The sequence below is a fragment of the Diachasmimorpha longicaudata genome, chromosome 19 (genome assembly GCF_034640455.1).
Source record: "Diachasmimorpha longicaudata isolate KC_UGA_2023 chromosome 19, iyDiaLong2, whole genome shotgun sequence".
Classification (NCBI taxonomy): domain Eukaryota; kingdom Metazoa; phylum Arthropoda; class Insecta; order Hymenoptera; family Braconidae; genus Diachasmimorpha; species Diachasmimorpha longicaudata.
The window spans coordinates 3226056-3252211 of record NC_087243.1 but is presented as its reverse complement, the minus strand read 5'-3'; the positions used below and the strand labels follow the sequence as shown (position 1 = coordinate 3252211).

Here is a 26156-nt window from a genome sequence, read left to right as displayed (position 1 = left end):
GATTTTTATAAACTCGGCAAATTTCAATTGAAAAATATTTGAAGATAAAATTTGTTACAATTTATTTTCTCACGATCGATTCAAAGATTTATCCCCCCATCGAAAATGTATTTCCTTTAAAGAACGTAGGTGGTCCCCCGGCATTGGCCTGGCAATAAGGGGGTGTCGAGGCCATTAGCGAGAATTCCTATCCTCAGCGGTCAGAATCCTTTTATCCTTGGCAGATACCTCCGGGATTCCTTGGCGTTATCATCGCGTGTACCATTCACCAGTATCGACATCAGAAAATTGAAAAGAAAAAGAAAAAATCACCGCGAGGGGGGAAGATCCCGAGAGAGAGAATGATAAAAAAAAAAAGCGCACAGTTGAAAGAGTTTTAAAACATGAAAACGATACATACGGGGCCTCCCACGATATTACCTCTGTCTTCAGAGTTATGAAGTCGTCCCCATTTCACCCAGTCGTTACGAACCAGTTGGCAATATATGTGTTGTATATATATTAAATGTTTCGAATGTTGCACGAACTCGTCTCGATGTCTCTCTCCATTCCTCTTGCTGTGTTTAACGGGGAAAAATATTGAATGGTTTGTCGTATATTCCAGATCGCAACAGAGGCCAAAGATCGATAAAAATTTTACGGATTGTATCAACATCGATCGTAGATCATCAGTAGATACGTGACTAAATCGCATGCACGTCACATTGAAAGTACATGGAGAGAAAAGTCAGGAAGAAAAATTCTACGAGTCGCGAACTGAAACGTAGGGCAATCTGCCAAAGTTCCGTATTAAATAAATAAATAAATAAGTAATTTTTAGTAATTTTTTTTCTCTTTGAAAATAACTTGAAAAGGATTTGACGAAAGAAATTAAAGTCATTTTTTTTTATAAAACAATTCACTTGCTGTATTTATACATATATTCATATATATATTTATAGATGAGCGACAATTTGTTCCACAGTAATCATAAATATAAATTATTGACAAAAGTATGTGAATCAGCCCCCTCAGCACTGGTAGCATTAACTCAAAATTATTCACGGACGTGTAGAAAAATAATTTAAATATTTTCATTGCCTACATTTGCGTACGATTTTACCATAACTCCATATCATTCATAATATTTACAATAATTCTGATAATGGATGAGGCACTAATATGTACAGTCGTGTTAAGCACATAACCGGATCATTCACTATCTCCTAAGACTATTTACAAGGTCGACTGAACCCCCAGGGTGCCCCAGAGCGTTCACCCTTCATTAATAAATAACGTAAATCCATTAGAAAAAAAAAATACAAAAGAGTATACAAAAAGCTCATCGCCTCGGTCATCATATCCCCGAATTGATTAAAATTACTACTATATACAGAAAAAAAAAAATTCGCCAACCGAATACGAACGTCACTACCGTACCCCATCTTTAATCGCTTAATTCGTCTCAGTCTTTGTGAAAACACTCAACAGAGCGTCAATAAATAATAAAAAAGAAAAAAAAACAACCCCTGCATAATACTGGACGCGTAATGAATAAAACGCGGAACAACTCACAGACATTTTCATAACTATTAATTAAAGGTATTAATAAAAGACGAAATGACAATGGTTTCCCCTCGACGACTCGATTCAGTAACAACCTCTTCACCAGGAAGAGGTGTGAATTGTCGATTATAATATTTTATTCATAGGCACGTGTGGATTGTTTTTTTTGTCCTGCACAATTGACACTTTACCTCGCAGCACCAGTGAAATGTACATGCACATCTCTCGACGACAATGACCTCCTGGGTCTTGTACCCTCTTCCGCAACACATTAAATCACAACCATCGACACCGATACTCGTGTCATTGCACTGTCTACCGTGTGTACCGAGTATACCTAACTTTGGATTTTTCTCACAGAATGGTGGCGATGGCTCCAGGTAAACGAGATCCTTTGAGCCCGGTGGTTTGTGCTCAGGATTGTACGGTTTCAACTGAAAATTATAGCGATGACGACGGCCCAGTCCCTGGCGGGGCCCATGAACTGAATTACTCGCGGAATTACTGACTATTGCGTTGCCGTTGCGAGCACGATCCGAATTGCTCACCATTACCCGTGATGCACCATCGAAACGGTCCTTCAGGTTGTCACCGATTATTCGGAAATTCGGCAGACGCATCCAGCAGGTTTTTACCGTACACGAGCCCGACATTCCGTGACACTTGCATTCTTGACGCATCTCCGAGGAGACGTGCTGTTGACAAAAAAAAAAATAACATTTTCATTTTAAGTTTTTTATCGAGGGGTGGAAGGAATTTTTCAATATTTTCCGAACGAATTTTTCGACCATCGTCGATTCTTTTCTAATTAATCTATTAATTAATTAATTATAACCCACTCACCGCTCTCCCAGCCTCATTATTATGAAGATTCATCTTCTCCCTGAGGTTTCGTCCCCTCTCCCCGGTATCAACAAATTCCCTGGAGAATTTGAATCCGTAACCGATGTTATCCGAGCACCCACCCCACTCCCAGTCCCTCACCTGGGAAGGTGTCCTGGACTGATGGGTGTAGTCACAGGAGCAGGACTGTATGGTACCCTCGCTGCATGCTCTCGCAATACTATGCGTCACTGCTGCACTTGTTATTGCGTAGATAAATGCAGTCTCTCGGCAACCTGCAATCACAAGGCAAAAATGATAAAAAAAAAATTAATAGAATTTCACGAACGCAGTAGCATAAATTTTTGCATAAAAACCTCTGTTCAGGCATTACACAAGACGAATAAATTATTCAAATAATTATATTTTCAATTCCGTGGTGAATTCACCTGGCATTTATTATCAATAATTCAGGTGTCATTAGTTAATCTTGATTGGATAACAATTAACCATAATTTTATCAACATAAAACCAATTTTTTAACTCCATCATAAATTATTCGTCAATTTATTGTGAATATTTGAACTGTTGGCAAATTAATTTTCATTGAACAACAATTTTATGGGGTAAAAAAAAATCTTCGAGTGATGCCATTGATTCTGAGTCACTATCAAATAAATTAAATCATTTGTTTTAAACGAATTTTATAACTTCCAAAATTTATAATCAATGACTTTGATGATCGGGAATTAATTTACTAAAAAAATTATATTTTTCTTGAGTTGATGCAGTTGATTTCGACTCGTCACGTACCCCAAATAAAAACTAAAAACTTGGACAAGATAAACCTGAAATCCACTCGCTCGTCACGACTGGCAAGGACGCCAGACCAATAAGGGGGGGGGGGAGGTGAGGGGAGGTACGAGGTTAAGAAGAGACCTCACGCTTAAAGGGTGAGGGTTTTTGCGCGTTAAACTATTAAGAATCTGTTAATTACGCGAGGCTGAGTTTTACGACTGTCGGCATTATATCGCTTGAGCCGGAGGGATCGTTTGATGGCCAGCCGACTAAACAGCTATTGTCCCACCACTGACATGTCCCATCGTCCTCACGAGTCTATTCTCATGCCCCCGGGGATGAGAATCTCGTGGGATGCAATTGCCCTCGGTTCGCAAAGGGTTTTCATCCCTTGAAAAACGGGAATTCGCGATTTTTTCGCGTTGATTTTAGCGACGTTGGGACACTCCGAGAGACAAAATTTGTTCCGTCGGGCCCCGAGGATCGAGGGATAGCGGTGGTCGCGTGGGAGGTGATGCCCCCGAGGGCAGGGGAGGGGGGAACGTCTCAATCCACTGGGGCCAACTACCTGAGGGACCCACTGGGCCCTATCTCTTATCTCTGTCTTCTGTGAGATCCCGGCAACGGGTGGCTGACGGGGAGGAGGGCTGTGACTGCAGGTGGAAGCGAAGGAAGATGACCTTAACCCCGGTAACGCTGACCCACACGATATAACCCCCTCCAGCGAGAGATTTTATTCCCTGGGACACATCTTATCTGCATAAAGCGCAGGTGCCCACCGGCATCTTTGTGTCCGAGGAGAAGGTGGAGATATCAACGCCGGACGAGTGGCAAAATGAATTATTTCATTTTACGTCTTGCAAAGGGGGTTTTTTCCTCCCCCCTAATGGTCTCAATATTTTTTTTTATTATTTACCCCGGGTTTGAACGTGTGATAAACATTTTTTTAATTCGTAGACGACAAAAAAATTTTAGAAGACTTTTAAATGTTTTATTCACTCAACGATTCTCTCCGCATTGCGTTAACAATCGAGATTATCCTCCTACAATTTTCATAACTCAATTTAAACATCTGGAATAGTAGAAAATTATTGTAATTCGGGTCACGTATCAGCCATCCCAGAATTAAAAACAAATGATCCCTGGGACATCCATGAGACCATTACAAGATCCAAATTCGTCACGAGATTCAATGGGCCCACCAGAATGATGAGTTTCCGACCTTGAGTTGAATTTTTCAGGTAAAGAGAATGGAAGTTTTCGGTAGTCCACCGATGGTTGAGGACCTTTCACCGGGTCGGTTCATTCGTGTGTCCGGGCGCACGACAAAATTGTGAAAAAAAAGAGAAAAAAAAATGTGAGGAAAAGAAAGAACCGGAGCAAAATTTTCCGTTAATCCTGGAAACGATTTAGGGTGGCCTCCCCCTCACCACAAGCCTCGACGTATTCAGAGGTGGGCCAAGGGTGGCAGGACCTCCGGAGATTTACACCGTTCCACTGATTTTACCGTGTACTCCTAGAGAAACGTGAGTTCCATTTGAGTTGAGTCACTCACCAGTGGTTAAATAAATTAACAATTTGCTACAGTTATTATTCGTCATCATCTGACTGGCGTAACTGAGTGGGTTCGCCTCATTTTGAGTTATTAAGGAGGATAAAGAGTCGTTACTCTGCCATTCAAACGTCAAAATTTTTGAATTCGAGAGTCGGAGGTATTTCGCAATCGGGAAACGGTGTAATCCACACGTATTTCATTTTACGATTCTCAAACATGAGTCAAAGGAATTATCAGGGGAATATTGAACGGAAACGAGATAGATAATTTTTATTTACTCCACTCGCATGTTCTCAAACAAATCCCAATAAAAATTTATTCAGCAAAAAAAATAATAAACCGCAGAAAATTAACTATTTGGCCAAACGAGCCACCTTCCATCCCCTGAAGGACTAATTTTCATGAAAAATATCAGTCTGACTAAATGATAATATCACCAGACGCTTGGCTCAACAAAAGTAAATAAATAAAACATGTAAAAATGAGTGAAAAGGAGTTCAGTAAGTTGGATATCTCGTTTCACGTTTTAGTAAGAAATCGTGGCGTGCCGTCTCCTCGGAACACATGTAGCCCATCATAGTCAGCGATTTATGGCGGCGTAACGCCACGACAAAAACCAGTTCACATCCATATAAGATACACAGGTTGATACGTATAAACCACGTATCGTATACCAACACTGTCGACAAGTATTGATTGAATTTATCCTATAAATGGACGATTATATCGGCATGAACGACGGAATATTCGGCGCGGGGGGGGTCGACGTTAGTGGCTTGAGGGTATAGACATTAATGAAGACGTGATTAGAAAGGACAACGAGTTTATTTCATGTTTTACCATGTGATACATGACGGAAAAATCATTCCCGATCGATTGATCAGAATTTAATTATAGTCGATCATGTTCTATGGGAAATGAAAAAATTTATTTCCAAACGATTTGTTCCATTTTTTATAAAAAAATTAATTTCTCTTTCTGTGCTGTTTAAAAAATATTTTTATCCGCTGGAGAATTAACGAATCTCATTAATTTGGGACTTACCGTGAAGAATAGTCCTTTTTATTGAAAAGTACACGGGCAAAACGGATTATTTTCAATGTTTTCAAGGGAAAAATAAAATAAATGAGAATATAAATTATGAGGGATATTAAAAATCATAATTTTGCACGATGGACGTTTCTGCGGTTGTATCGTCGCCCTCGGGGAGGTGTGGGAAGAGATGATTCGGTCCCTCAGAAAATGAAGAGGTCCGGGGCGAAGGCGAGGAGGTGAGGATCCCCCGAAAAAAAGCGTTGCGGTAGGTGGCTTCAACACGGCGGTAAAATGATTACAGACCCCAGGTTCACTCACTAGCAGGCAATAATATCGAGTACAAACTCAACCAAAAGTTTAGGGATTATTTATCCTTTTTTTTTTTGGCTTGTGTTGTGCTGATATGGCCTAATAGCCTCGATGCTCGGGTTAATGTGATGGTTTTACCGCGGGGGGGAGGAGCAAGGGGGAGGAATCGGTCTCTAGGTTCAATCGCTGGTAGAACTATTATGAAAAACCGAGATCTGAGATGAGGAAAAAAAAATTACCTCGCGTGCCGGTCATCGCTGGAAGACGAGTTTTATTGTACGTCGAATGACCTGTGAATCTACGGTTTTTCATTCCCAGAATAATTTTTATTTGTCTGAAGGTTTTTGGTCAATTTTGGGGGGGAGGGAAAGGCGATTATGTGCATTAAATTCTGATTTTTTCGGGGCAGTCGGAATGATAAAGAAAAAAAAGGAAAAATGAAATTGAAGGAGAAGAAAATATGTTCCTAATTAAATGTCTAATATTTTTAAATAAATTATTATATTTTTAGTAATTTTAATCTATCAAATAACCCCTAAATCACAGCCTCATGTCCCCGATTAAATCACGAGCATCAAAAATCAAAGAGCGAGTACACAATAACAAAAATCCATACGACAAACTTGTAGCCCTTTTTTACCTTTCACTTTCACTAAGTGGCCATATGGGCCTTTACATAATAGCATGTACGACGAGTGGGGGCTGCGAAAAAGCTCGGCTTACAATCGCCAAAGCGACAAGATCTAAAAGAGCCGCGAAAGGGAGTGCGCAGGGGAGAAAGAGAGAGAGAGAGTTGAGCCGGTACAAGAGGGCCATTATCAGGTTGCAAAACATACATCTGGCCTGGACCTGAATATACCCAGGGCACGCGCCCAAAAGCCCTTCGGACTATACAGGCACGCCTCCTACGATCCCTTCGGACAATTCCCTTTCTGATTTTTCGGGATTTATCGATCACTCCAATACTCACAAAACAGTTAATTCCCTCATTAATCCAATCGACTGCTTAATTAATTAATTAATAACTAACTCTAGTTCCCTCCAAAAACGTCTCCATATTAATTTATTGAATTTATCCATCACTTCCATCCCAATTAATTAATTAATATATTTTATTGGAAATTTTCGCGCAATCGTTCTATCTAAAATCAATACGCGTTCAATTATCATTTATTTATGACCCCCATCATTGACTCATGTATACGCATCACGTCTCACTCATTCGTTTTAAGTAAATATTGATTAATTATGATTACCAAGTGACACTGCGGTGTTTGCCTCGCCTCCCGATTAAAAAATGAAGAGCTGAAGAAATTGTTGAACGATCGAAAGATGATACATCCACAATTGCACTTCCCCCGCGGCTTATCTCCCATAAATAAACAAAGAATGATCATTAAAAGGCACGCGAGTCGCCTTATGTTTAGTCTCTCCTGGCTCTATTAAAAAATGTGGATGTGGTGGAGGCTAAATATAGCGTGTGGAGATCATTTTTATGGTTCAACAGATTCAAATAAATAGAGAAGTGCTAGTTAAGTATAACCATCAGTGCTGATCTTAACTAGCCAACAATTTAATAAAACAAATTAAATAAATCATATCAATTAATACGATTAATTACTGACATTTAATGAATTGTCTGAAGGGATCTCATAGTGTGCCATAAAAAATTGTTTTTTCAACATAAAAAAAATGTTTAAAATTCATTTCCACTTTTTACAGTCCCCAAATGAAGTTTCAAGTCCTTAAAAAATTATTTCTCAAAATATTTAACGGTCCCACGTACTCTCCTCCCCCCCTCTACCCTCGGGATCGCGTGCTCTTCATTTTTTTCTCGCTTTACAATTCGCATTCGAAGAGAGACCCCGAGCATCATTCGGGGACCGGTCCCTGTTTCCACATCCTCTCACTCTCTCCTCTTTCTTTAACAATGGCGTGTACGTTTTTTCCTGTCGACTGCTCGTAATACGTGAAACGAGTCTTGCCCCCGATACCTCCACGAGATCAGTTTCGTGTAGTTGTCGCATTGTCACATATAAAAAAAAAACCAGGGCCCCCCCTCTCTCTCTCTCTCCGCAACCCTCTTAACCCCCCGCTGTCACCCAGAACGATGATAACAATGAATTTTATAGGCGACAGCAAAAATAATTTATTCAAACTTTATTTTTCGTCGGCAAATGGAATTCGAATGAAGACTAGAGTTCGTAGTCTGTTCAGTGTTGGGATTTTTTTTTTATTTATTTATTCAAAAAACGTGACAAGGTCGTGTCGTGTGTGTCATTCGCCCGTAATAAGTGTCTCCTCTCCCCCGGGGAGGGGGTGAGAAGACACATATTTAACGGTCGTGTGACGAGGTGACGACAGACGGACAGAGTGGGGCGAAAGGTTAGTAAATAAATCAAATTTAGGGAGCCACAGGAGGGGGTTTGTCGTCGTTTATGTTTAGGCGAGTTTTTCGCCCCGTTGGGGTGGATAGATGGGGATTACCCGGGGGTTTTCGAGTGCCCACTGCGAGACGTGGAGTGAGACAGCACTCGGTTAGTTCAGACTTTCACAAGCGCAATAATAGGGCATTCAACAGTTGCCCATTGGGAGGTATTTAAATTCGAGTGATTTTTCATTTCATTATTCTCTGGCCGGGGTTCGGTTTCTCGTATTGATTGAATTTAAAAAAAACTAACCGAGGAAATATTTAATTTATAACATTATCCAATAAAATAAAAAATGACTTCATTATTAAAATACTCGGAATATTTTTCTCATTTTACTTTCAAGAAAATTGAGAAATAAAACCAGTAAAATTATCTCATTCCCAATTTCATTCGCATTAACTGATAATTGTTAATTGCATTCACATGCCAATGAAGGGGTTTAATAAACACAATAAATTGTAGTAATAGAAGTAACTCACCCCGATCAACGATTTTTCCAAATAAATTTTTTCCTCTCAAGAAATTCTTGGTCGAGCAATTCCACCTTCTATTCCTAAACTGATGTTGGCACTCCATAATAGCCTGATTAGCACCCCTGGCAACAGCCATAAGTACCCCAGGATTTTCCCTGGCTAATCTCCTCTGTTTACGCCTGAGTGTAGCATAAACCGTCGGATCCATGTGGAGTGACGCTGGTGACATTGGCAAGAGATTGTTGGGCTCACCTGCTTTGGCAATTCCCCTGTACAACAATAAAAAACTAAAATTCATCTCCTAAAAAATTAACTTGAAAATCACCGATGAAAAATAAACGGAAAAATCAATCGTTCGGTGCGTGAGAATTGTCAGGAGTCAACGGTACTCGTACTTGTCAGCAAAAATTTCTCTCACGGAGGGAATTCAATTAATTAATTATTTATTCAAGAGCAGGCACTTGAACTGGTCCTCGTGCTTTTACGGTAATCGTACGTGAGAAGGTATTTCGTCAGGAATTTCATCGAATGAGGAAGTGGTGTAAAAAAGACTTGAAAATCACTGGAGTTTTCACCCCATTTGGGGATGAATTCTTGCGAAAAAATGACTTTTCAACCCCGAAAAAAAATTGTCACGTTGAAGGAGCGCATAAAGAGGAGGGAAAAAAAAAATTGTTGAAAAATAAACCGGCCCTGAGGATCTCCGGAGAATTCTAAATGATCTCCGGGGGCCAGCGTGCACGCCCTCGTATAAACACTCGACAAGATTGGATCTCACGTCGCGCTCCAAGTGTCGTCGGTCTGGTATAATAAACAGTCCCTGAAGTTTCACGACTTGACGTTGACGTGTGCCCCTGCCCAACGGTTCCAACTGGCGAAAAAAAAAGAAAAAAAAACCGCGAGAACCAACGAGCGGGTGGGGAGAGGGGCGGAGGGGTGAGAGATAACGGAGGGAAAAGTGAAAGTGCTCGTCTCTCGTATGAAATTACAAACTGGAAGAACAACACCCGATTCCTCATCCATAATTATTAACAATTTACATTTAATCGCTCGGGTTGACGCTAATAAAGCGCTCGCTAATTAAATTAATGACGATGTATTGACGTTAAATTGTGCAGAGCTCGCGTTCACGGCTGAGTGCTTTGATTATTTATGTTGCGTATCGCTGTATCGACCTATCGACACCTAAAATCATCAATTATGCTGCCAAACAACCGGTGTAATTCACCAACACGATGTTAATTATTTACGTACCACCACATGGAGCCTCTTCCACGATTTTTATTCCTGGTCATGTCGGCTGGAACAGTCGGCACAGCGACAGCCAACGCACCCAATATCATCCACAGTCTCATTGTAAACAATAATAAATGTTCTCGAACAGAACAAATTGCTTTTTATCACCAGTCACTCCACCGTTAACGTCAGATCACCATTACAATACTTGTTAATCCACTCTCCCCGCATTTAAATTAATTTACCAGTCAATTGTGGGGTTAATTTTGATTAATCCCTGGGGGATAATTTTTTTTTTCCTCTTGGAACTTGACACTTGACGTTTTCCACGCGCCGGGCTGAGCTGTCGAAAATAGTACTTTTGTATTTATCGTGGCCTGAGGGTACCGATACTTCCGCAAGACTGGCGGGTTGTCTCAGTTGGTACCGTCTCTCTTCCCAAATGTGTGCGCAACCCCCTCCGGTTTTTCGGCCCTCACTTTTTCCCCATTCGGAAAAGACGTGTGCGAGAGAGAGAGAGAGAGGGACGCCCTCAACTACCCGAATTGGGTAGAGACCAGTGGTGGTGGGGATAAGGGTCGTTTTTACCTGCCAACCCTCTCCCCCCCTCTTCTAGGCTACCCCCGGCCAGACTAGTTGGAATTTGGGGAAATTGGGGAACGCGATTGATGGAACCAATTCACTTGAAAATTCCGCGGTTTTTTTTTTTTTTCGCACTTGGGGGGAACACCCGGGAATTTATCGGCGGATGAGGTCGTCGGGTACTTGTAAAAACGTGGAGTCAATGGTATATAACTTTCGACGAACAAGTATAGGGCTACGGCTAGCGACTGCACGCGTTTCACCGCGGAAGAAACGATCACCGGTGAACAACTATACCCCCACCATCGGGGAGACCTGGGACTCAACTGACTCCCCCGAAGAGACCGATTAAATCTCGGCCACGCCTTTCCCCCCTTTTTCAAAAGCCCCTACTTTTATCTTCACTCAATTGTTTTTCCGTTGTTTAATTATCTTTTTGCTAATTTTTCCCCATTTTTTTTCTCCGGTTTTAACGCGCGGTTTATTTTTTTTGGGGGAATCGAGGGGCCTCATCGGGTGTTGAAAGACAAACGTAAAAGTTGTACATAGCAATATTTACATAAATTATTATATAACAGTCGCGCAATCAGTCGTAATTGCCATTAAGATTTTTCAATGTCCCTTGATTGATGCTTTCGATGAAGTAAAATACATTTCACACGCAGTGATTAATTACAAAGACATTCCGAAATAATGAATCAATCGAATCCATGTTAATTAGTGCCTCGATAAGCCAGTAACAATCACATTAACAACAAACAACCGGTAGATTTTTCAAAAATTTCTCAAATACTTCACAACCCGATGAGGCAAAATTGACAAAAAATATTAGTTTGAAAAAATTATGGGAAGTCCACGAGACGATAATAATTTCACGCCTTACGATTTACCTCACAAATAACTTCCAGGAACAACATCACCCGAGGTATCGATTATCGATCATTATCTCACCAAAGTTAGATAATTTTCATTGGGTGATGGGTTATAGCCGTGAAGTGTTGTATGTATTTTCACCCAGTGTTGGGAACACGTGGTCGATCCAACCAGTCCTCGATTAAAAAAAAAAAATCCAATGGGCGGGGATTCCCCCAGGTACCGCCCACCGCCTAGGTCCCTCCCTGGTGATGATCGCGCTGGCTCGACATCGACTTCCATCTCTCTCCAATTTTCAATCCCCCCTTCTTTCTCAATTTTTTTTTCCTTTCTCATCTTCTTCTTCATCTTTCTGTTTTACTCACCGAGAGAATTCCCCTCCCCCTTATCCCCCCTCGTCGCGCCAGGTACAGCAAGTAGTATAGGTTCGCGCGACCAGACGGGATGACGAGAATGCACGAGAAATCGAGGTGGGATGACGCGCGCCACAGCAAAACCTTGTGTGGGAACCACATGACGGAATGCAAGCGTAGCTATGGTACCCCCCTTTGGTTATATATTTTTTTTTTACGCATTCTGTCTACTCGATTTTACCCCCTAACTGGGTTATTCTCGTGGAATTCTCCAGAAGTTGAATGAAAATCATTTTTCCCCCCGGAATTTTTCCTTCGATCCCCTTCAGTAAATTTTCCCCAAATCGCAGTGACATTTCCCCTAATTCAACCGCTTTTCCTCATTTTAAATAAATTATTTCAAGGGTTTAATTAATTTATTTCATTGGAATTAAGATGACATCAAATAATGACTCGAAAATAATTATTTTTCCCATTTTCCCACTCCAAAATCCCTCACCACTCCACGTTTACCGGCATTAGTGCGTCTCCATCCGCATCTCCAGGTAAAATCCCCAACTAATTTCGCGCAATGACGCCAATTACGTTTTTACCCCGTCTTTGGATTCATTTATTTGAGGGAAAAATACTGAAAGAAAAATAACAAAAAAATAAAACCTGCGAACGATGAAGTTTTATGGACCGCTACACCCAGTGCTCGACCCGCGAGAGAATCGTGTCGGTGTCCATGGTGATGGTTGGACCACATCCACGAGACAAGGATGATGGCTCACCATCAGCCGGGGGTGGGACAAGGTGGGCAAGTAAATGTTTAAAAAAAAAAAAAAAAAACAAAACGAAACAGGTACGAGGGAGAGAGGCAGACGAAAGTATTTACCGTGGGGAAGCAGTTTATTGTCAGCAAACAAAATCCAAGGCAATTACACGAGGAATGTCCGCACCGGCTCCCTGACCATCTCGTGTGGCACCAGAAGCCCCAGGAATCGCGTCCATGTGCGTCTCCTCTCCCTTCAAGCTCCCTTCAAAGCTCAGCTCATTTTCCCCTCTATCTGTATGAGTGAGAATGGCAAAAAATAAAAGTACCGCAGGGGGGTAGGGGGGAGGAGGAGGGAGTATTATACACAAAAGACGAGTTGAAAATGTATGTGGCCAGAGGGGGATCTTAAACGTGGCGACCAAAAGTGAGGGAAAGGAAATAACGAAGGATAATGTACACATCTTTCATGATGGCGAAGGCTGAAAAGGGGGGACCAATTCACAGTGTACGACCCAGAAAACATATCACTGGTGGATTTAAGGGGCCAGCAGACTGACGAAATATTTTATTCGCGTTCCCCTGATTTTTTATATGATTTTTGCCCGGATTTTTAACGACTGGTGAGAAAATTTATTATCACTTCGAAGGGATTCCCGAGATAAAAGTGTGGATACGAGGGTAAAGGGAGAGTAAAGTGCAAAGTTCGATGGTATTCCCTGATGATAGAGGGTTCGATTAAAAATAAATCAGGTGGAGTCGTAAATGTTTAATTAGTTCAAAGTTCGAAGTGATAATGAAAGCAGTTGTGCCAGTTATTTTCGTCGAGTTCCAGATGGCTCTCGCTGTCAGATGGTCGATCTGACCCATCGAATATATATCAACCCCCACTCAGAATTTTGGTGATATCCAGTTCGGTAATAATAACCTCGCGAATAAATAAACCCGAAGGAATAAAAAAAGATGATAAAGAAGCTCGGGGGATGGCGTGGAGTCAGAGAGGAGTAAATGACTGGTGTACGCCTCGGTGTTTCCACCTTGGACCACACGCGCGCTCGCAAATTGGCCTCCGGGTATGCGTACAAAGGAATTTTCCTCCAGGAAAAAAAAGAAATGAACTCGAAACACCCCCTCTCTCTCCCCCCCCCTCGGACTGGTGGGAGAGCGTGCCGAGAAAGGTGAAGTTTAAAAAGCCCAACTTTGACGTATAAATTAACAAAAAAAAAAGATAAAAGTCTCAATCGAGAGAGAATTCGAGATCTCGAGTCAGCGATACAGAGACGTACCACTGAAAAATGGCTTCCTCAAGGTGACGATCCCCCCATCGATTGTTGGAAAACAGAAATTTTCTCCCAGAGTGGAGGGAAAAAATTCTGGGGGGGAAACAAAAAAATAAAAATAAAGAAAGAAAAGGAAAAAAAAATTCTTTCTCCAACCGGTGGTGACCAATACAGTCCTGGGAGCCTATCCACGTTATAACCATACATTCATACTCCTCGTCCGGAAACCGTAACGAATTTTATAAGCGACCCGTTATACCTACCTACCGCGCTCGAAAAACTTCACCGGAGGTGCTCTCTTCTCGCTTGTCTGCCATCGATTCCCAACCTCAGCGTCTGGGACGAGGACAAATATACGATAGGAAGGGGAAAAGTCAGGTGATGAAGAGAGAGAGACGGAGATCTCAGGGAAGAGAAAAAAAAAAAACATTTTCAACGTTGAAGCGTGAAATTTTTAATCGGATTCCAAGATCTGTCAATTCCCGTCTCTCCCCATTCGTCGAAGAAGATTAATTCAAATAAATATGCATGACGTTGTCACAAGCCAATAAGACAGAAATTAAAATTTCCCGCCATTTCCATCGGGCCTTGATGAATGCCCGACGGATTGGGTGGGCCGTGTATCCCACATCGTGCGCTGTAACATCATTTCCAACAGGTACGAGAGAGAATAAAACTACTGAGTGCCCAGGTGGGCCCTCACCGCGGGAAGCGCCTCATCAGGAGCCAATCACAGGCACCAGGTGCCATTCTCTAACCTCACTTTCCTCACACGACTAAAACGTATTGATAAAGGGTTACGAAGCCGCGAAATTCCTCCTCTTCACCCCAAACGGGCCCAATTTTCGAACATCTCTCCCCGTGTCGGTCACAACTCGGTAATTTCTACTGATCATTTCTCCCGGGCGCCATAAAATTTTTCTCCATCAAATTTTATTGCATTTTCTCTCCTCGCGAATGAAAATGAAAAATAGTTTTTCTTCGTGTGCGAACACGTGTGGCGACGGTAGATAACCAAAGGAGCCCGAAGGAATCGGTTCCTTAGTGAAGACCAGAGGAAGAGGGGAAGGGGGAGGGAGGGAGAGTTAGGTGAGATGAGGTAGCTCGTAAATCTAAAGTCTCCCTCATCCTCGAGCCACCAGGGTCCCCCTGAATAGGTGTAAATGAAGTTGCGGGCCACCGGTTTCATTCGTTTTTTGGACCACCCTGGTATATTTGTCGTCGCAAGCGTCTGGTGAAATAAATAAAGTCACACGTATACAACGAAATAAAAGGTGGAGGGGGGGGGCTCCTGGTAGATGAAGAGGATTCGCCAAGGATTCGCCTCCCTGATAACAATGGCGTCGAGGCTTTTTGGTGGTTTGACGCCTCTGGATGCTCCTGGTAACCTATTCTCAAAATTCGTCCACGCCCATCCGCCAACGCACGGCCGAGGCTCTCGTAACAATGAGAATTCCAGCGTTAGCCGGAGCCAGGAGAGGCCCCTTAACCCATACGCCACGATTAGACGATGGAAATAAAGTGTATCGAGCTCTTGAATTGTTGTTTGTATCAAAACACAATCAGAAAGCACACTTGGATCCTTGGGAATGATGGATGATGGAGTCTTTGATGGTGGATAATTAAAGTCCCTGTTGCTTGTCAGCGGCATCGAATTGGTTTGATCGATTTGAAATACTTATTTGATACATGTGTATTTACAATTCGTAATTCGATTCGTGAATTATCCACCTGCCAATTGATGGTTTGATCGATGGAAAATTCAGGATACGACGGGTGATTGAGCTTTCGTTTCATTCGGGCACGTGCTCACCAGATCATACGGTAAATTATATTTTTTTTCAATGGAAAATATGTTTAAAAAAATTTTTAACATTTTCTTTCCACGCGCTTTTCCAATTAAACAACCGGTAAATAAATATTCCTGAGCGCGGGAGCTATTAAATACTCATCAAATAACGAGGTTTGATTTCACGTCGGCGCGTGCTGGCTCGTGATAATTCTCTCGAGAATTTTCAAGTGGTTTTCAGTCTCTTGTCCTTAATCTGGGGGATTACAAACGGTGAAACATGGTGATTGGTGACAGGTGCTCATTCGAGGGGACCATTGTCCCCGATACAGGTTAGAGGAGGCTCAGCTCAGCATAGGTTAACAGTCATCCTCATCATCTGATGGAATGAACAGGGACAAAGGGATGCTCCCCGATGGCGCGTCAACCCTCGGGAATTTCTTCTTTTTTTTTTCTCTCAAACTGTAGTATTTTTTTTCACACTCCGGTGAAGACAAAAAATGGGTAAAACTTTAATCTGATTACGGGTAATTATTCTGACACAGGAGGCAAATTAGCGAGAGAAAATTTACTCAAATTCCTGCTCATCTGTTGTGGAATTTAAGCAAATTAAGGGGCCTCAATGGGGTTCTAATCTGTTTCGTTTCTTTTTTTTTTCTTCTTCCGTTTTATTTTAAATCTGGCTTATTTTTTTTTTTAACGACCACCGGACAAATTAGCAAATCGAATGCGTAACAAATATCTCCGAAAATAAAAATTCCCGGTGGGTTTGGAATCCTGGTGTTGGGTGGGCGCGTGATGCTACGTTTATATCATCAAGTCCCAGGTCGTCAGCCATAGCTCGATGTGGGGATAGAGGGGGGGGGGGGGGACACCTTGACGTTGTACATCCTCAGGGCGGGGTGCGAACACGTCTCGTGGGATACACATCAAAGGGGCCGTTGCGCCCCAAAAGTAATTACTGTTTCCCCAGTTTGTGTGAGGCATTTGTTGAAAGAAGTCAAGTGAAAATCTAGGGGAATAGATGGGGCCTCAAGTGGCGCCTGGTGGCGCTGCTGTTACCCCTGATGCCCACTTCGTCACCTCTGGGCTGGCTTAATTAAGTGGACGCCACAAGGCCCACTGTCAATTATTCACGGCCCTTCCCCGCATTCCACTGGATTTTAGGTGAATAATGAAATTAATGGGATTGCGAGTGAACGATCTGTTTCAACCGGATGTATTCACCCTAATCGATCCCCAAAGCTTTTCAAGAAATATCTCAACGCAAATTATAACCGTCTCGATGTATTCCTCGTGGTGGGTCCCCAGGATACCTTTTTTTTTTTTTCGCTTAGTAATACGCACTTTCCTCCTTGTCATTCGCGAATGAAGTGATTGGTCACGCAGTCCCTTTTTTTCTCCCTCTCTCTCTGTTGGTATATTACCCAGAAAAAAGGAACAAAGACCAGTGGATTTGTACCTCAAAAATCACCCACGATTTCACGAGGAGTTTGTGCGAGGCATCAGCACTTGGTGATGGTTTTTTACTAATTTTGATTGATCACCCCCAATCCCACTTCATTACCCCTAATCAGTCAACAAAACAAATGATTTTTTGCCCTCTGGGGCGACGAAGGGAGGATTAATCCTCCCCTCGTCCATTCACAGCCTCCCAATGGTACTATTAATAATGAAAATAAAGATAACATCGCGGTGAAAATATATAATCAGGGGGATAAATAAAACAGGATGAGAAGGTGGTGGTAATAAATTGGTGTGTACCACACTGGTGTAGATCATCGTGTCGCGGTTGGTAGAGGCCATGAGCTCGCCACAACCACACAAATATTTTTTTTTTACAACATTCGAGATGCTGAGGCGTTGCATATTGCCCCTATCGACGTACCCACCCCTTCCCCTTATTCAACCAGTCCTCTGGCTTAATTGCTCCGATCAATTAAACACTGTGGTTTCGGTCCAACCTCTAATGGGGCCCATACGTTTCAAAATTCCCTCTTTCCCTCTCTCAGCACACCCTCGGGCTCCCCCCACCCCCTCGCTCACCTCAACAAATACATTTTAATAATCTCCCCCCTCTGGAACCACCGACAGTCGGTCTCTCTCACTCCCAAAGGGAGATACTACGGTTTAATTAATATGTAGGATCGTGATGGGTTAACGCATGAACGTCACGTCATATTTTCTGTTGATTCATATTTCATCGGAACTGTCAGAATTCAACGATCGTATCCGCCACGATAACTCCGCGATCTTCATCATCTTCTTTCGGGGGGAAACCCGCCCATTTCCGGTTTAACATTCACAAGGTTAAATTCTCGAGGGATTATGAATAGGAAATTGAGTTATGATGATTCGTCGTAAAAATTGGGACAAATATTTGAGGTGAGGGGTTGGTCGTCAATTATTCGGGGCATTAATTTACCCCACACCATCGAATTAATGAAAATATTATTGAAATTAACCGGGAAAATTGTCAGTCGAGAGTCGAAGTCTTCGGGTAAATTCCCAATAATTTGTTCTCTATCCAATTAATTAAATTCCTGGGGAATGTGTTGGGTGAGTGTTGAGTGAGTATAATCGTAAAGTCGATAATGATTTCCGAAATATATTTGGAATGGAATGAAACTCTGGGAATGTCACGGGGAATGACAAAAAGAAATTGAGTGTGGAAAACTGATAAAATCCTCAAATATCGTCACTAGTTTTTTTTTTAGAACTGGATTTTAAATATCCAGCCAAGTGAATAGTGTGTACTGCCCCAGCTGAGAGAAACCGGATTGTTCGGTTAATTAGTGATCTTCCATGTCCGAACGATGAATCAGTCGACTATCTTATGCCGGGGAGATCCCGATCTTCTCGTTTTATTCAGTTATAATGTTTTAAAAGCCCATGGGTAGCCCCCTCCCCCCTCTCTCACCATAATCTCATGGCTTCTCTCCCACCTTTTGATTTTTTTATCTCCCGCGGACGACCCAGCGACCCCACATGGCACCATCATCAATATTGCAAGCCCATGTGGAAGGGTAATACCGGGATAATGAAATGGAATCGGGAGTAACTGGGGTGGGAGATCGGGGAACAACGAGAATCGAGAGGGTATGAGAGTAATGGATATGTAATAACAAAAAATAAATGTTGTATGAAATAATACGATGGAGTTCCGGGGGGGGGGGAGAGGTTTGTCCCTGGAGGGGCTGCTGAACTGCGGGATATTTCTCTCATATTGATGGTGGCACAACGAGCGCACCCCGTCGAGCGCTAATGGATCGATCGTGGGTGGTTTTGATCCAATACCTCGAGGTATACAGGTACCGATTTTTATTTTAGATCGAGTTCAGGGGGAATAGGTGCACATTCGCGGGGATTTAATACGCGATCGAAGCGATAAACCGATAATTTTAGGGAATTAATTGAATTAATTAATTATTTCCTCGGTTGTGAATAAATGGGGAAAAATCCATTTAATTGGGGGTAAAATTGCAAATTTGATAATTTACCTTCATAAATCGACTTCAGGAAGTTAAACCCCCCATATTCTCCCCTAATTTCCTCTTTAAGACTCCTATTGAACACGAATGAACCCCGAACAATCAAAACAATCGGCCATTGTACTCCAACTTTACGACAGAAATGACATTTCCACAGGGAAAAATTTCCGAGTTAAGGGAAAGGCAAAGAAAAAAAATTTGTCACAGCCAGGTGAAGAGCCACCTAAGCACCTCAGTCGCGAATACCCGGATGCACGCTAGTTAAACGGTCTCTTCAGTCGAGGAAAATCCGAGGAAAGAAAAAAAAAAAAGAGGCAAATAAAAGAATGCCAGCTTTACTGTGGAATTTTTCGCCTCACTGTTGCTATCATGCGCAGTGAACCGGTAGCTCACCACAACGGAGAATATCCCCAACCCCCTGGGTACGCGTGGGTACACACCTGACGACTCAATGGATACCTGAATGAAGTTGTCATCTGGCTGGAGACATACACCTCCAGCCTCTTCCCATTCATACTGAAAATTCCTATCCCGTATCGATTCTCGATCGGTCAAATCAACCGGACGTCGGGAGGACTACATTTGCACTAAATGAAGTCATTGTTTAATTTGCAAATTTATTTAAAAATCTGGGGGCCTCCCTGGGGTGTCGTTCACCCACCTGAAGAACACGACTTTAATTACATAATTAATGGTAATATAAATAATTGCAATGGGAATTGAAATTTGATTTAATGAGGGAAATGACGTAAATATTCTCGGAAGAATGAAAATAATTCAAGGGGTATTTTACGCGATTGTCATCGGGGAATGGTTTATCAGGGATCAATGGGAGATAATCATTCCTCAGGCGTGATGAAGGAAAATAATAGCCACCGCAAATTGCGGAAATGGAAACTATTCAAGATTTATGGCAACAAATAGAGTTCTCTCCCCCGACAAGTTGATTTGAAAGATCAGATGGGGCCAGGCATATAATATACCAAAGAACCGGGACATTATTTGTTCTTCACCGGATCCTCGGGGTGGGTAGGGCCCAGAAAAGGCGGCATTTACAATTTTCCACGCGTTTCATAGGCACAACGAAAGCCACGGTTAATCTCGCGCGGGTGGGCCCAGGGATAGACAGAGAGAAATAGATGGGAGAGGGTCCAGATGGTCCCCGGGGCGATCTTCGTCCTCTATTTAGTCTGATTTCGCGGACACCCAAGTCTCTGTCAAATGGGAATTCTTTGTTGGAAGGTTATTTTTTTTTTTTACCTCGATTTTCAGAAACTGCAGAGTTATTGAGAGATGTCTTCATGAGAATTCGTTGTTGACTTCTTGGGGCTCTCGTCCCGTGCCATCGGGCGAGGCGAATTTACAGTGATGTAGGGCATCCTCTGGACGTTTCCGAGTTTGGGCCTCGGGTCGGAGTATTACTGGGGCAAAACAGACCTTTTTAATCCTCTTGGAAAATCAATATAACGTGAGAAAAGCCATTTTTTCGTGATTATTTTTGGGAAAATATTGAAATTTCTAGGGTGACCGGCCAATAAATTAAGGGAGGGTTACATTAATTTAAATTTACGGAAAAACTGATCGTAAATAGTCCCCTCAAAATTGGAATTCCACAGAAGTAAAAATTCCAAAGCGATTTAAAAAAATTCAACTGAATGAAACTTCATTCTGATTCATCTCCATTAATTATTATCACAATTAATGGTTTTTCAAACTATCCGAGAATTCCAAGAAATAAGAAATTTAATCTCCAATCGAAAAACCTGTTGAACGCACTCATTAAGCCACCCACACAGTGGAATTCCGATTAATTCCCGGATAGAAATTTAATGTCTGTTAATATCGTTATCCATTCGATAAAGATGATGTTGATTGGTTTCCCGTAGTCACCTTGACTATTTTAACTGTTTAAATGACTGAATAAACTCAGTCATGGCATGAATGACCGAGAATCATCCTTATTATAATGGACGAGTGAAAGCCACAGGTTGGAGTGACGCGTGTGTGGTACATCGAAGATTCCCTGATTGGTTATCCCAATCCTAATCAGGACGTTAAATCTTTCGCCTCTTTGGTGTTCCCTATTTCATCGTCACAAGCTCGTGGAATTGAAACAACAGTATCTTCAGGAACCAAAACAGCTGGTTATTCATAGTCTGCGTGGAGCCCATCCGATCACTAAATTAAGCCCGAATTAGCCTAATCGTCCAAGCCGGATTGTTAATTAATGAGGCTATTAGTCAGAACCGGTAAAGGTATTAATTCGTACGATAATCAAGTCGCGAGACTATATGTTACGAAAATATTGTCTATTTGTCACAACCAACTTTTGCTAATATTAAATTATTAACCATTTTTTAACTTAAATCCCCCGCACACACAATTGACTCGTAATTAATTATTAATTGATAGATAAATTCGAAAAGCTCTGGATTTTTTGGGTCCATTTTCCTCGATTTTTTTTCTTCATCGTGTGAATCCATTCACTCCCTAAAGGGCTCTCAGGTAATCATCCAATTGCCGGTTTTATATGATGACTTACAATTTTTTTTTGCGCCCCAATTCCCCCCTCGAGGCATAAGTGCCCTATTGTGCTGGTAAAGAAAACGACAAGCGAACGCAAAAGGGCGGTGGCGATGTTTCCGTTAAGTAAAAGGGGTTTAATCGGTGGATGTCAAGACCCTCTTTCCTCCCTGTCCACCTCACAGAACGTGAATTAATGCTGGCAAAGTCGAGATGGGAGCAACGGCCATCGCATTCTTTCCCATGCGTTTCAACATTTAATTACGTTTATTTATTATTTCATGTTTGAAAAATTTACAACTTTTTACCGCTGAAGAATTTGAGTGACTGGGCGAGATGTGCGGGGGGGGGGGAATTGACAGTCGGGGGTTGATTTGTTGCCGAAAACAATTTTTCTAAAGAGTTATTACGAAACAATGATTTTCTGTTTCTGAAAAATCCTTTGAATTCTCCAAATAAAGGGAAAAACAGTTAAATCCTCAACAATGAATGGCGCCAAAAGCTCACTAAGTCCCCAATGAAACCCAAAAAAAGTCCCCGAACACAATGAATAATACGTTAATTGGATGAGTCCACAGAGAATTACGAAAATACATTTACACCGCACGAGGGGGGTAAAATTAAAAATAAATTTCAATAGGGTGTGGAAGCCGTGTGAGGTAGGTGAATGGGGAGGTAGTGAGGTGGGGTAGGACGGAGGAAAGGAGAAGAAAAAAAATAAGGATTTCACCTCAGGATCGGCGACAGTCCCTGATCTGTTTGTCTGTGTGCCGAGTGTCCGAGTGCGTTACAACTCAAACCTTTTAGTGGTTGTTTGAACGTTCGCTTTGTATTTTATTTGTACAAGGTCTTAAACACTCGGGTGTCCCGTGGTGAACCGTATACATCCCATAGGGGCAAAAGTAAAATCCAAAAACGAGCATCGAATGGGTATTGGCTTGTCGGCCAGCAACGAAGATGCCACTCAAGGCATCTTCAACTGTCATCGAAATATCAAGATACGTGTTTTCAATGCAAACTTCTTAAAATCCTCGAGACTTTTATTTTTTTAACCACCGGCCAACGGGGATGGGGGTGAAGAGAGGAGTGGAAAGAGACTTGACAGTCTTAGTTTGGCTGTGACACTTGACGCACTCCATAATCTCTCCCAAACACAGGAAAATTCATTCGTCATTTAATCTGATTAACAACTACAACAATTAATGTTTTGAAATTCAATATTTTCCCGCCATTTTTAGGATCGAATACTCCAGTCTGTGGCCCACGTGGGAGTAAAATCGAGATATTACGAGAAACGAACTGCCCCCGAGTAAAAAAAGTCCCAGAAAAAAAATCCATGGGAATCTATTCTCTTTTTGAATTCCTTTCCCATGGCGTCTGAAATTCCGCCATTTCTCTTTTCTACCCGCCGACCCAAACCTACGATACCCCATAGCGGGACGAATGATTGATCAATGGAATCAATATTTCCTCACTCCCGGAATTAACCGAATTACTGAAATTTTCCGAGAAATATCACTGTCGCAACACCGAATCGCGGGGGCTCCAGAAGCCGAATTTTATTCTTTTTTCGCATAATGTTAAACATGGAGATGTCATAAATTAACCCCGGGTTGGTAATAAATCAAATTGAAAATGAAATCCGCCCAGTGGCTGAGTATTTCGTACCACTTCGAGATTCCCCCGGGTGCCCCATTGTGAATTCGCCTTGGAATGGATGCGAGGGACGAAATTATTTGACAGAATTTCGCAATTCGCATTTGATGGCTAAAAAAAATCCCCCAATTTTTAATTAACTCCAGAAAACTCTCGAGAGCCCTCCCCCCCCACCTAAATCACCCCCTCATGAAGAAAAAAAAATGTGAGAACATCTGTATCGCAATCCGCAGCCTCGTGAGGGACGTCATTTCGTCCGGGACGTGTCCAAAAATTTTTTTTTTCGGTAATTTGAGAACACTATTTACTCAGGACGCTGTTGTGGCAAATATTTATCATCCCCGTCGATCCCTGAAAATCTCAACGAATGGTACAACCTCTGGGAAACGCCTGCAGAGACAAGTGCAGTGCAAATAGTTCCGCGTTTGGTATTTCGTTTTGGATTTTTTTTTTTTCACTGTCGAAAACGAGATAACCCATGGCCTGGAAATACCCGAAGAAACTCCCGTTGAATTTCCCATCCCAACTTCCTCCGAATGCTGATAAAACTCACTTCCATCCTCGGTTAATAGACTCGGTGACACCCAAACACGGAGATAGCCGCAATATTTGAATTATTCGAATCACTCAACATCTATTTAACGACAGGTATAACCGATATCTCAATGACACATGTTCAGCAACCAAACAAACTTGATAATTCTCTCGTTTAAACTTCCACTGATATTTGAGGAACGTGAAAACGATATGTCGAGGTGCGTCAGTTTGTTCCTGGTTGACTTTGCGCGAGTTTAAAACATGTGAAATTGTTCATGCAACCTGAACCATTAACGTTTTTATCAGAACTTGTCGTCAAACAGACACTAGTGACAGTTCACCCAGGATTTTCCCACGTTCGAGATGATAAAACCAAAATTATTGAATAGTTTAAATGTTTAGAATATTATTCACTCAATTTTTTTCTGTCTTGAAAGAAAAACCAAAAAATGCTCCAGAAAAATTCCAATGAATCAGATAAAAATTTATATTTTTCTCTTTAACAACAATTTTGTTGTTCCCGCAAAAGTAAAAGTGACCGGAAATCGTGGGAATTAACTCACCTGTTGGAGGTAAAAAAGTATTTCCTTAAAAATATAATGAACTAAAGAAAATCCCAACAAATTTTTCACCTGAAAATTCAACCAGAAATTTTCAGGTGTTTCCATCACTCGAAGGATATAATCATAACGTGCGAAGTGGGCAGGACGTAACTACCCCTCGGTAAATTAAAAGATGTTTTCTTAAGATTCAGTTTGAGTGATTAGCCAGCAAATAGGCGCGTTAGGTTCACGCACCTCTGTAATTTCCCGGTCTTGCGTACCCCGAGAAGGGGATAGGTGTCCTCGTCATCGGGTGATCCGCACTACTGATAACGATCTTAGGGACGTTAATGCCCTTTTTCTTCACCCTGGGATTACGGAAACACCGGGCAAGACTGACATGAACACCTGAAGGGTTTCCCAGCTTTTCACGTTCATCTCAGATAAGATAATTACTGATGACTTTAATTAGTGTGAATGATGCCGGTGAGGGAGGTATTTCTGAAGGGCGAGTGATGGATATCGTAAGGGAGATAATCAACGGCTATTTAGTCAATTTAGAGCCTTATCTGATTCGTTTTTTTGACGGGACGTCAGGACTTTCTTTTTTTTATCGTATTGACGATATTTTCTGGTCAAATATTTAATTGTTTAACTGCAGGAGAACGTCGGGCTTTTGAGATTGTGGCGCCATCTCCACAGTCGAGGTGACGCGATGGTAAAGTCGATTTACAGAAATTGTTTAGCGATTTTTAAACCGTTTTTTGGTCTTCAGTTAAATTTATTCGATTTTCTTTCGCCCATTTTTATTATTTTATTTTATTAATTTTTTTAATAATAATTATTCGAAAAATAGTCGTAACCCCTTTTGTTTAAGTCCAGAGTTATCTCTCTCATCAAAAGTCGACTGAGAATAAAAAAAAATCAGGTAAATTTTTGTTGATAAATTAGTTCGTAGCAAGTGATACAATCGATCTTTAACGTGTCATCAGTCAGTCAAACCGCGACCCAATGGACCGACCGATGGTCACATAAGTCTCTGCATTCGCGAATGCTTATCCATATTAACTGGGAACTCTTCAAAAAATAAACAATTACGTAAATCATTAATAAATATACCATTCAGTGATTTAATTAGGTAAAAAGTTTAAAAAACCGCGTGTAACAGGCAATTTTTTCAAGGGAACGTCCCAGTTTCCGGATGAAGTTAATAATCATAAAAAAACATTGAAATAAAAATAATAAAAATCAATATTCCAATGATAGACTATCGAAAGGTTAAATACATAATAAATAAATAAAATAATAAGTTCATTGACACCGAATCGCTCTCTTCCACCATCGAGGCCTTGTTATCCCGAAGGACAGAGTCCTTGGCCAGCGGTGTCGGGGTCTTTAACCGACGCCAGACGTTGCGACGCCGCAAGCTACACCATTTACCCCCATCCCCAGTCGTAGCAACAGAATAGCAAATAGACAGCAATAAATTCAGTCGATTCAATTCTTCAACTCAACCCGTCACCTCCTTCCCATCGACTATTCATGACCTCGTGTCCTCAGACATTTCTGGA

The 26156-nt window shown here is 41.7% G+C and overlaps 1 protein-coding gene across 1 annotated transcript; it reads right to left on the bottom strand.

The window, feature by feature from the left end:
* Positions 1 to 892: 892 nt before the first annotated feature.
* Positions 893 to 11043, bottom strand: Wg (wingless). Its single transcript, XM_064137864.1, has 4 exons — positions 10224 to 11043; positions 8976 to 9238; positions 2389 to 2663; positions 893 to 2240 (listed from the first exon to the last, which is right to left on the bottom strand). The coding sequence occupies exons 1-4, from the start codon at positions 10322 to 10324 to the stop codon at positions 1686 to 1688; spliced, it is 1194 nt and encodes a 397-aa protein (XP_063993934.1). The 5' UTR covers positions 10325 to 11043; the 3' UTR covers positions 893 to 1685.
* Between the last annotated feature and the right edge of the window lie 15113 nt (positions 11044 to 26156).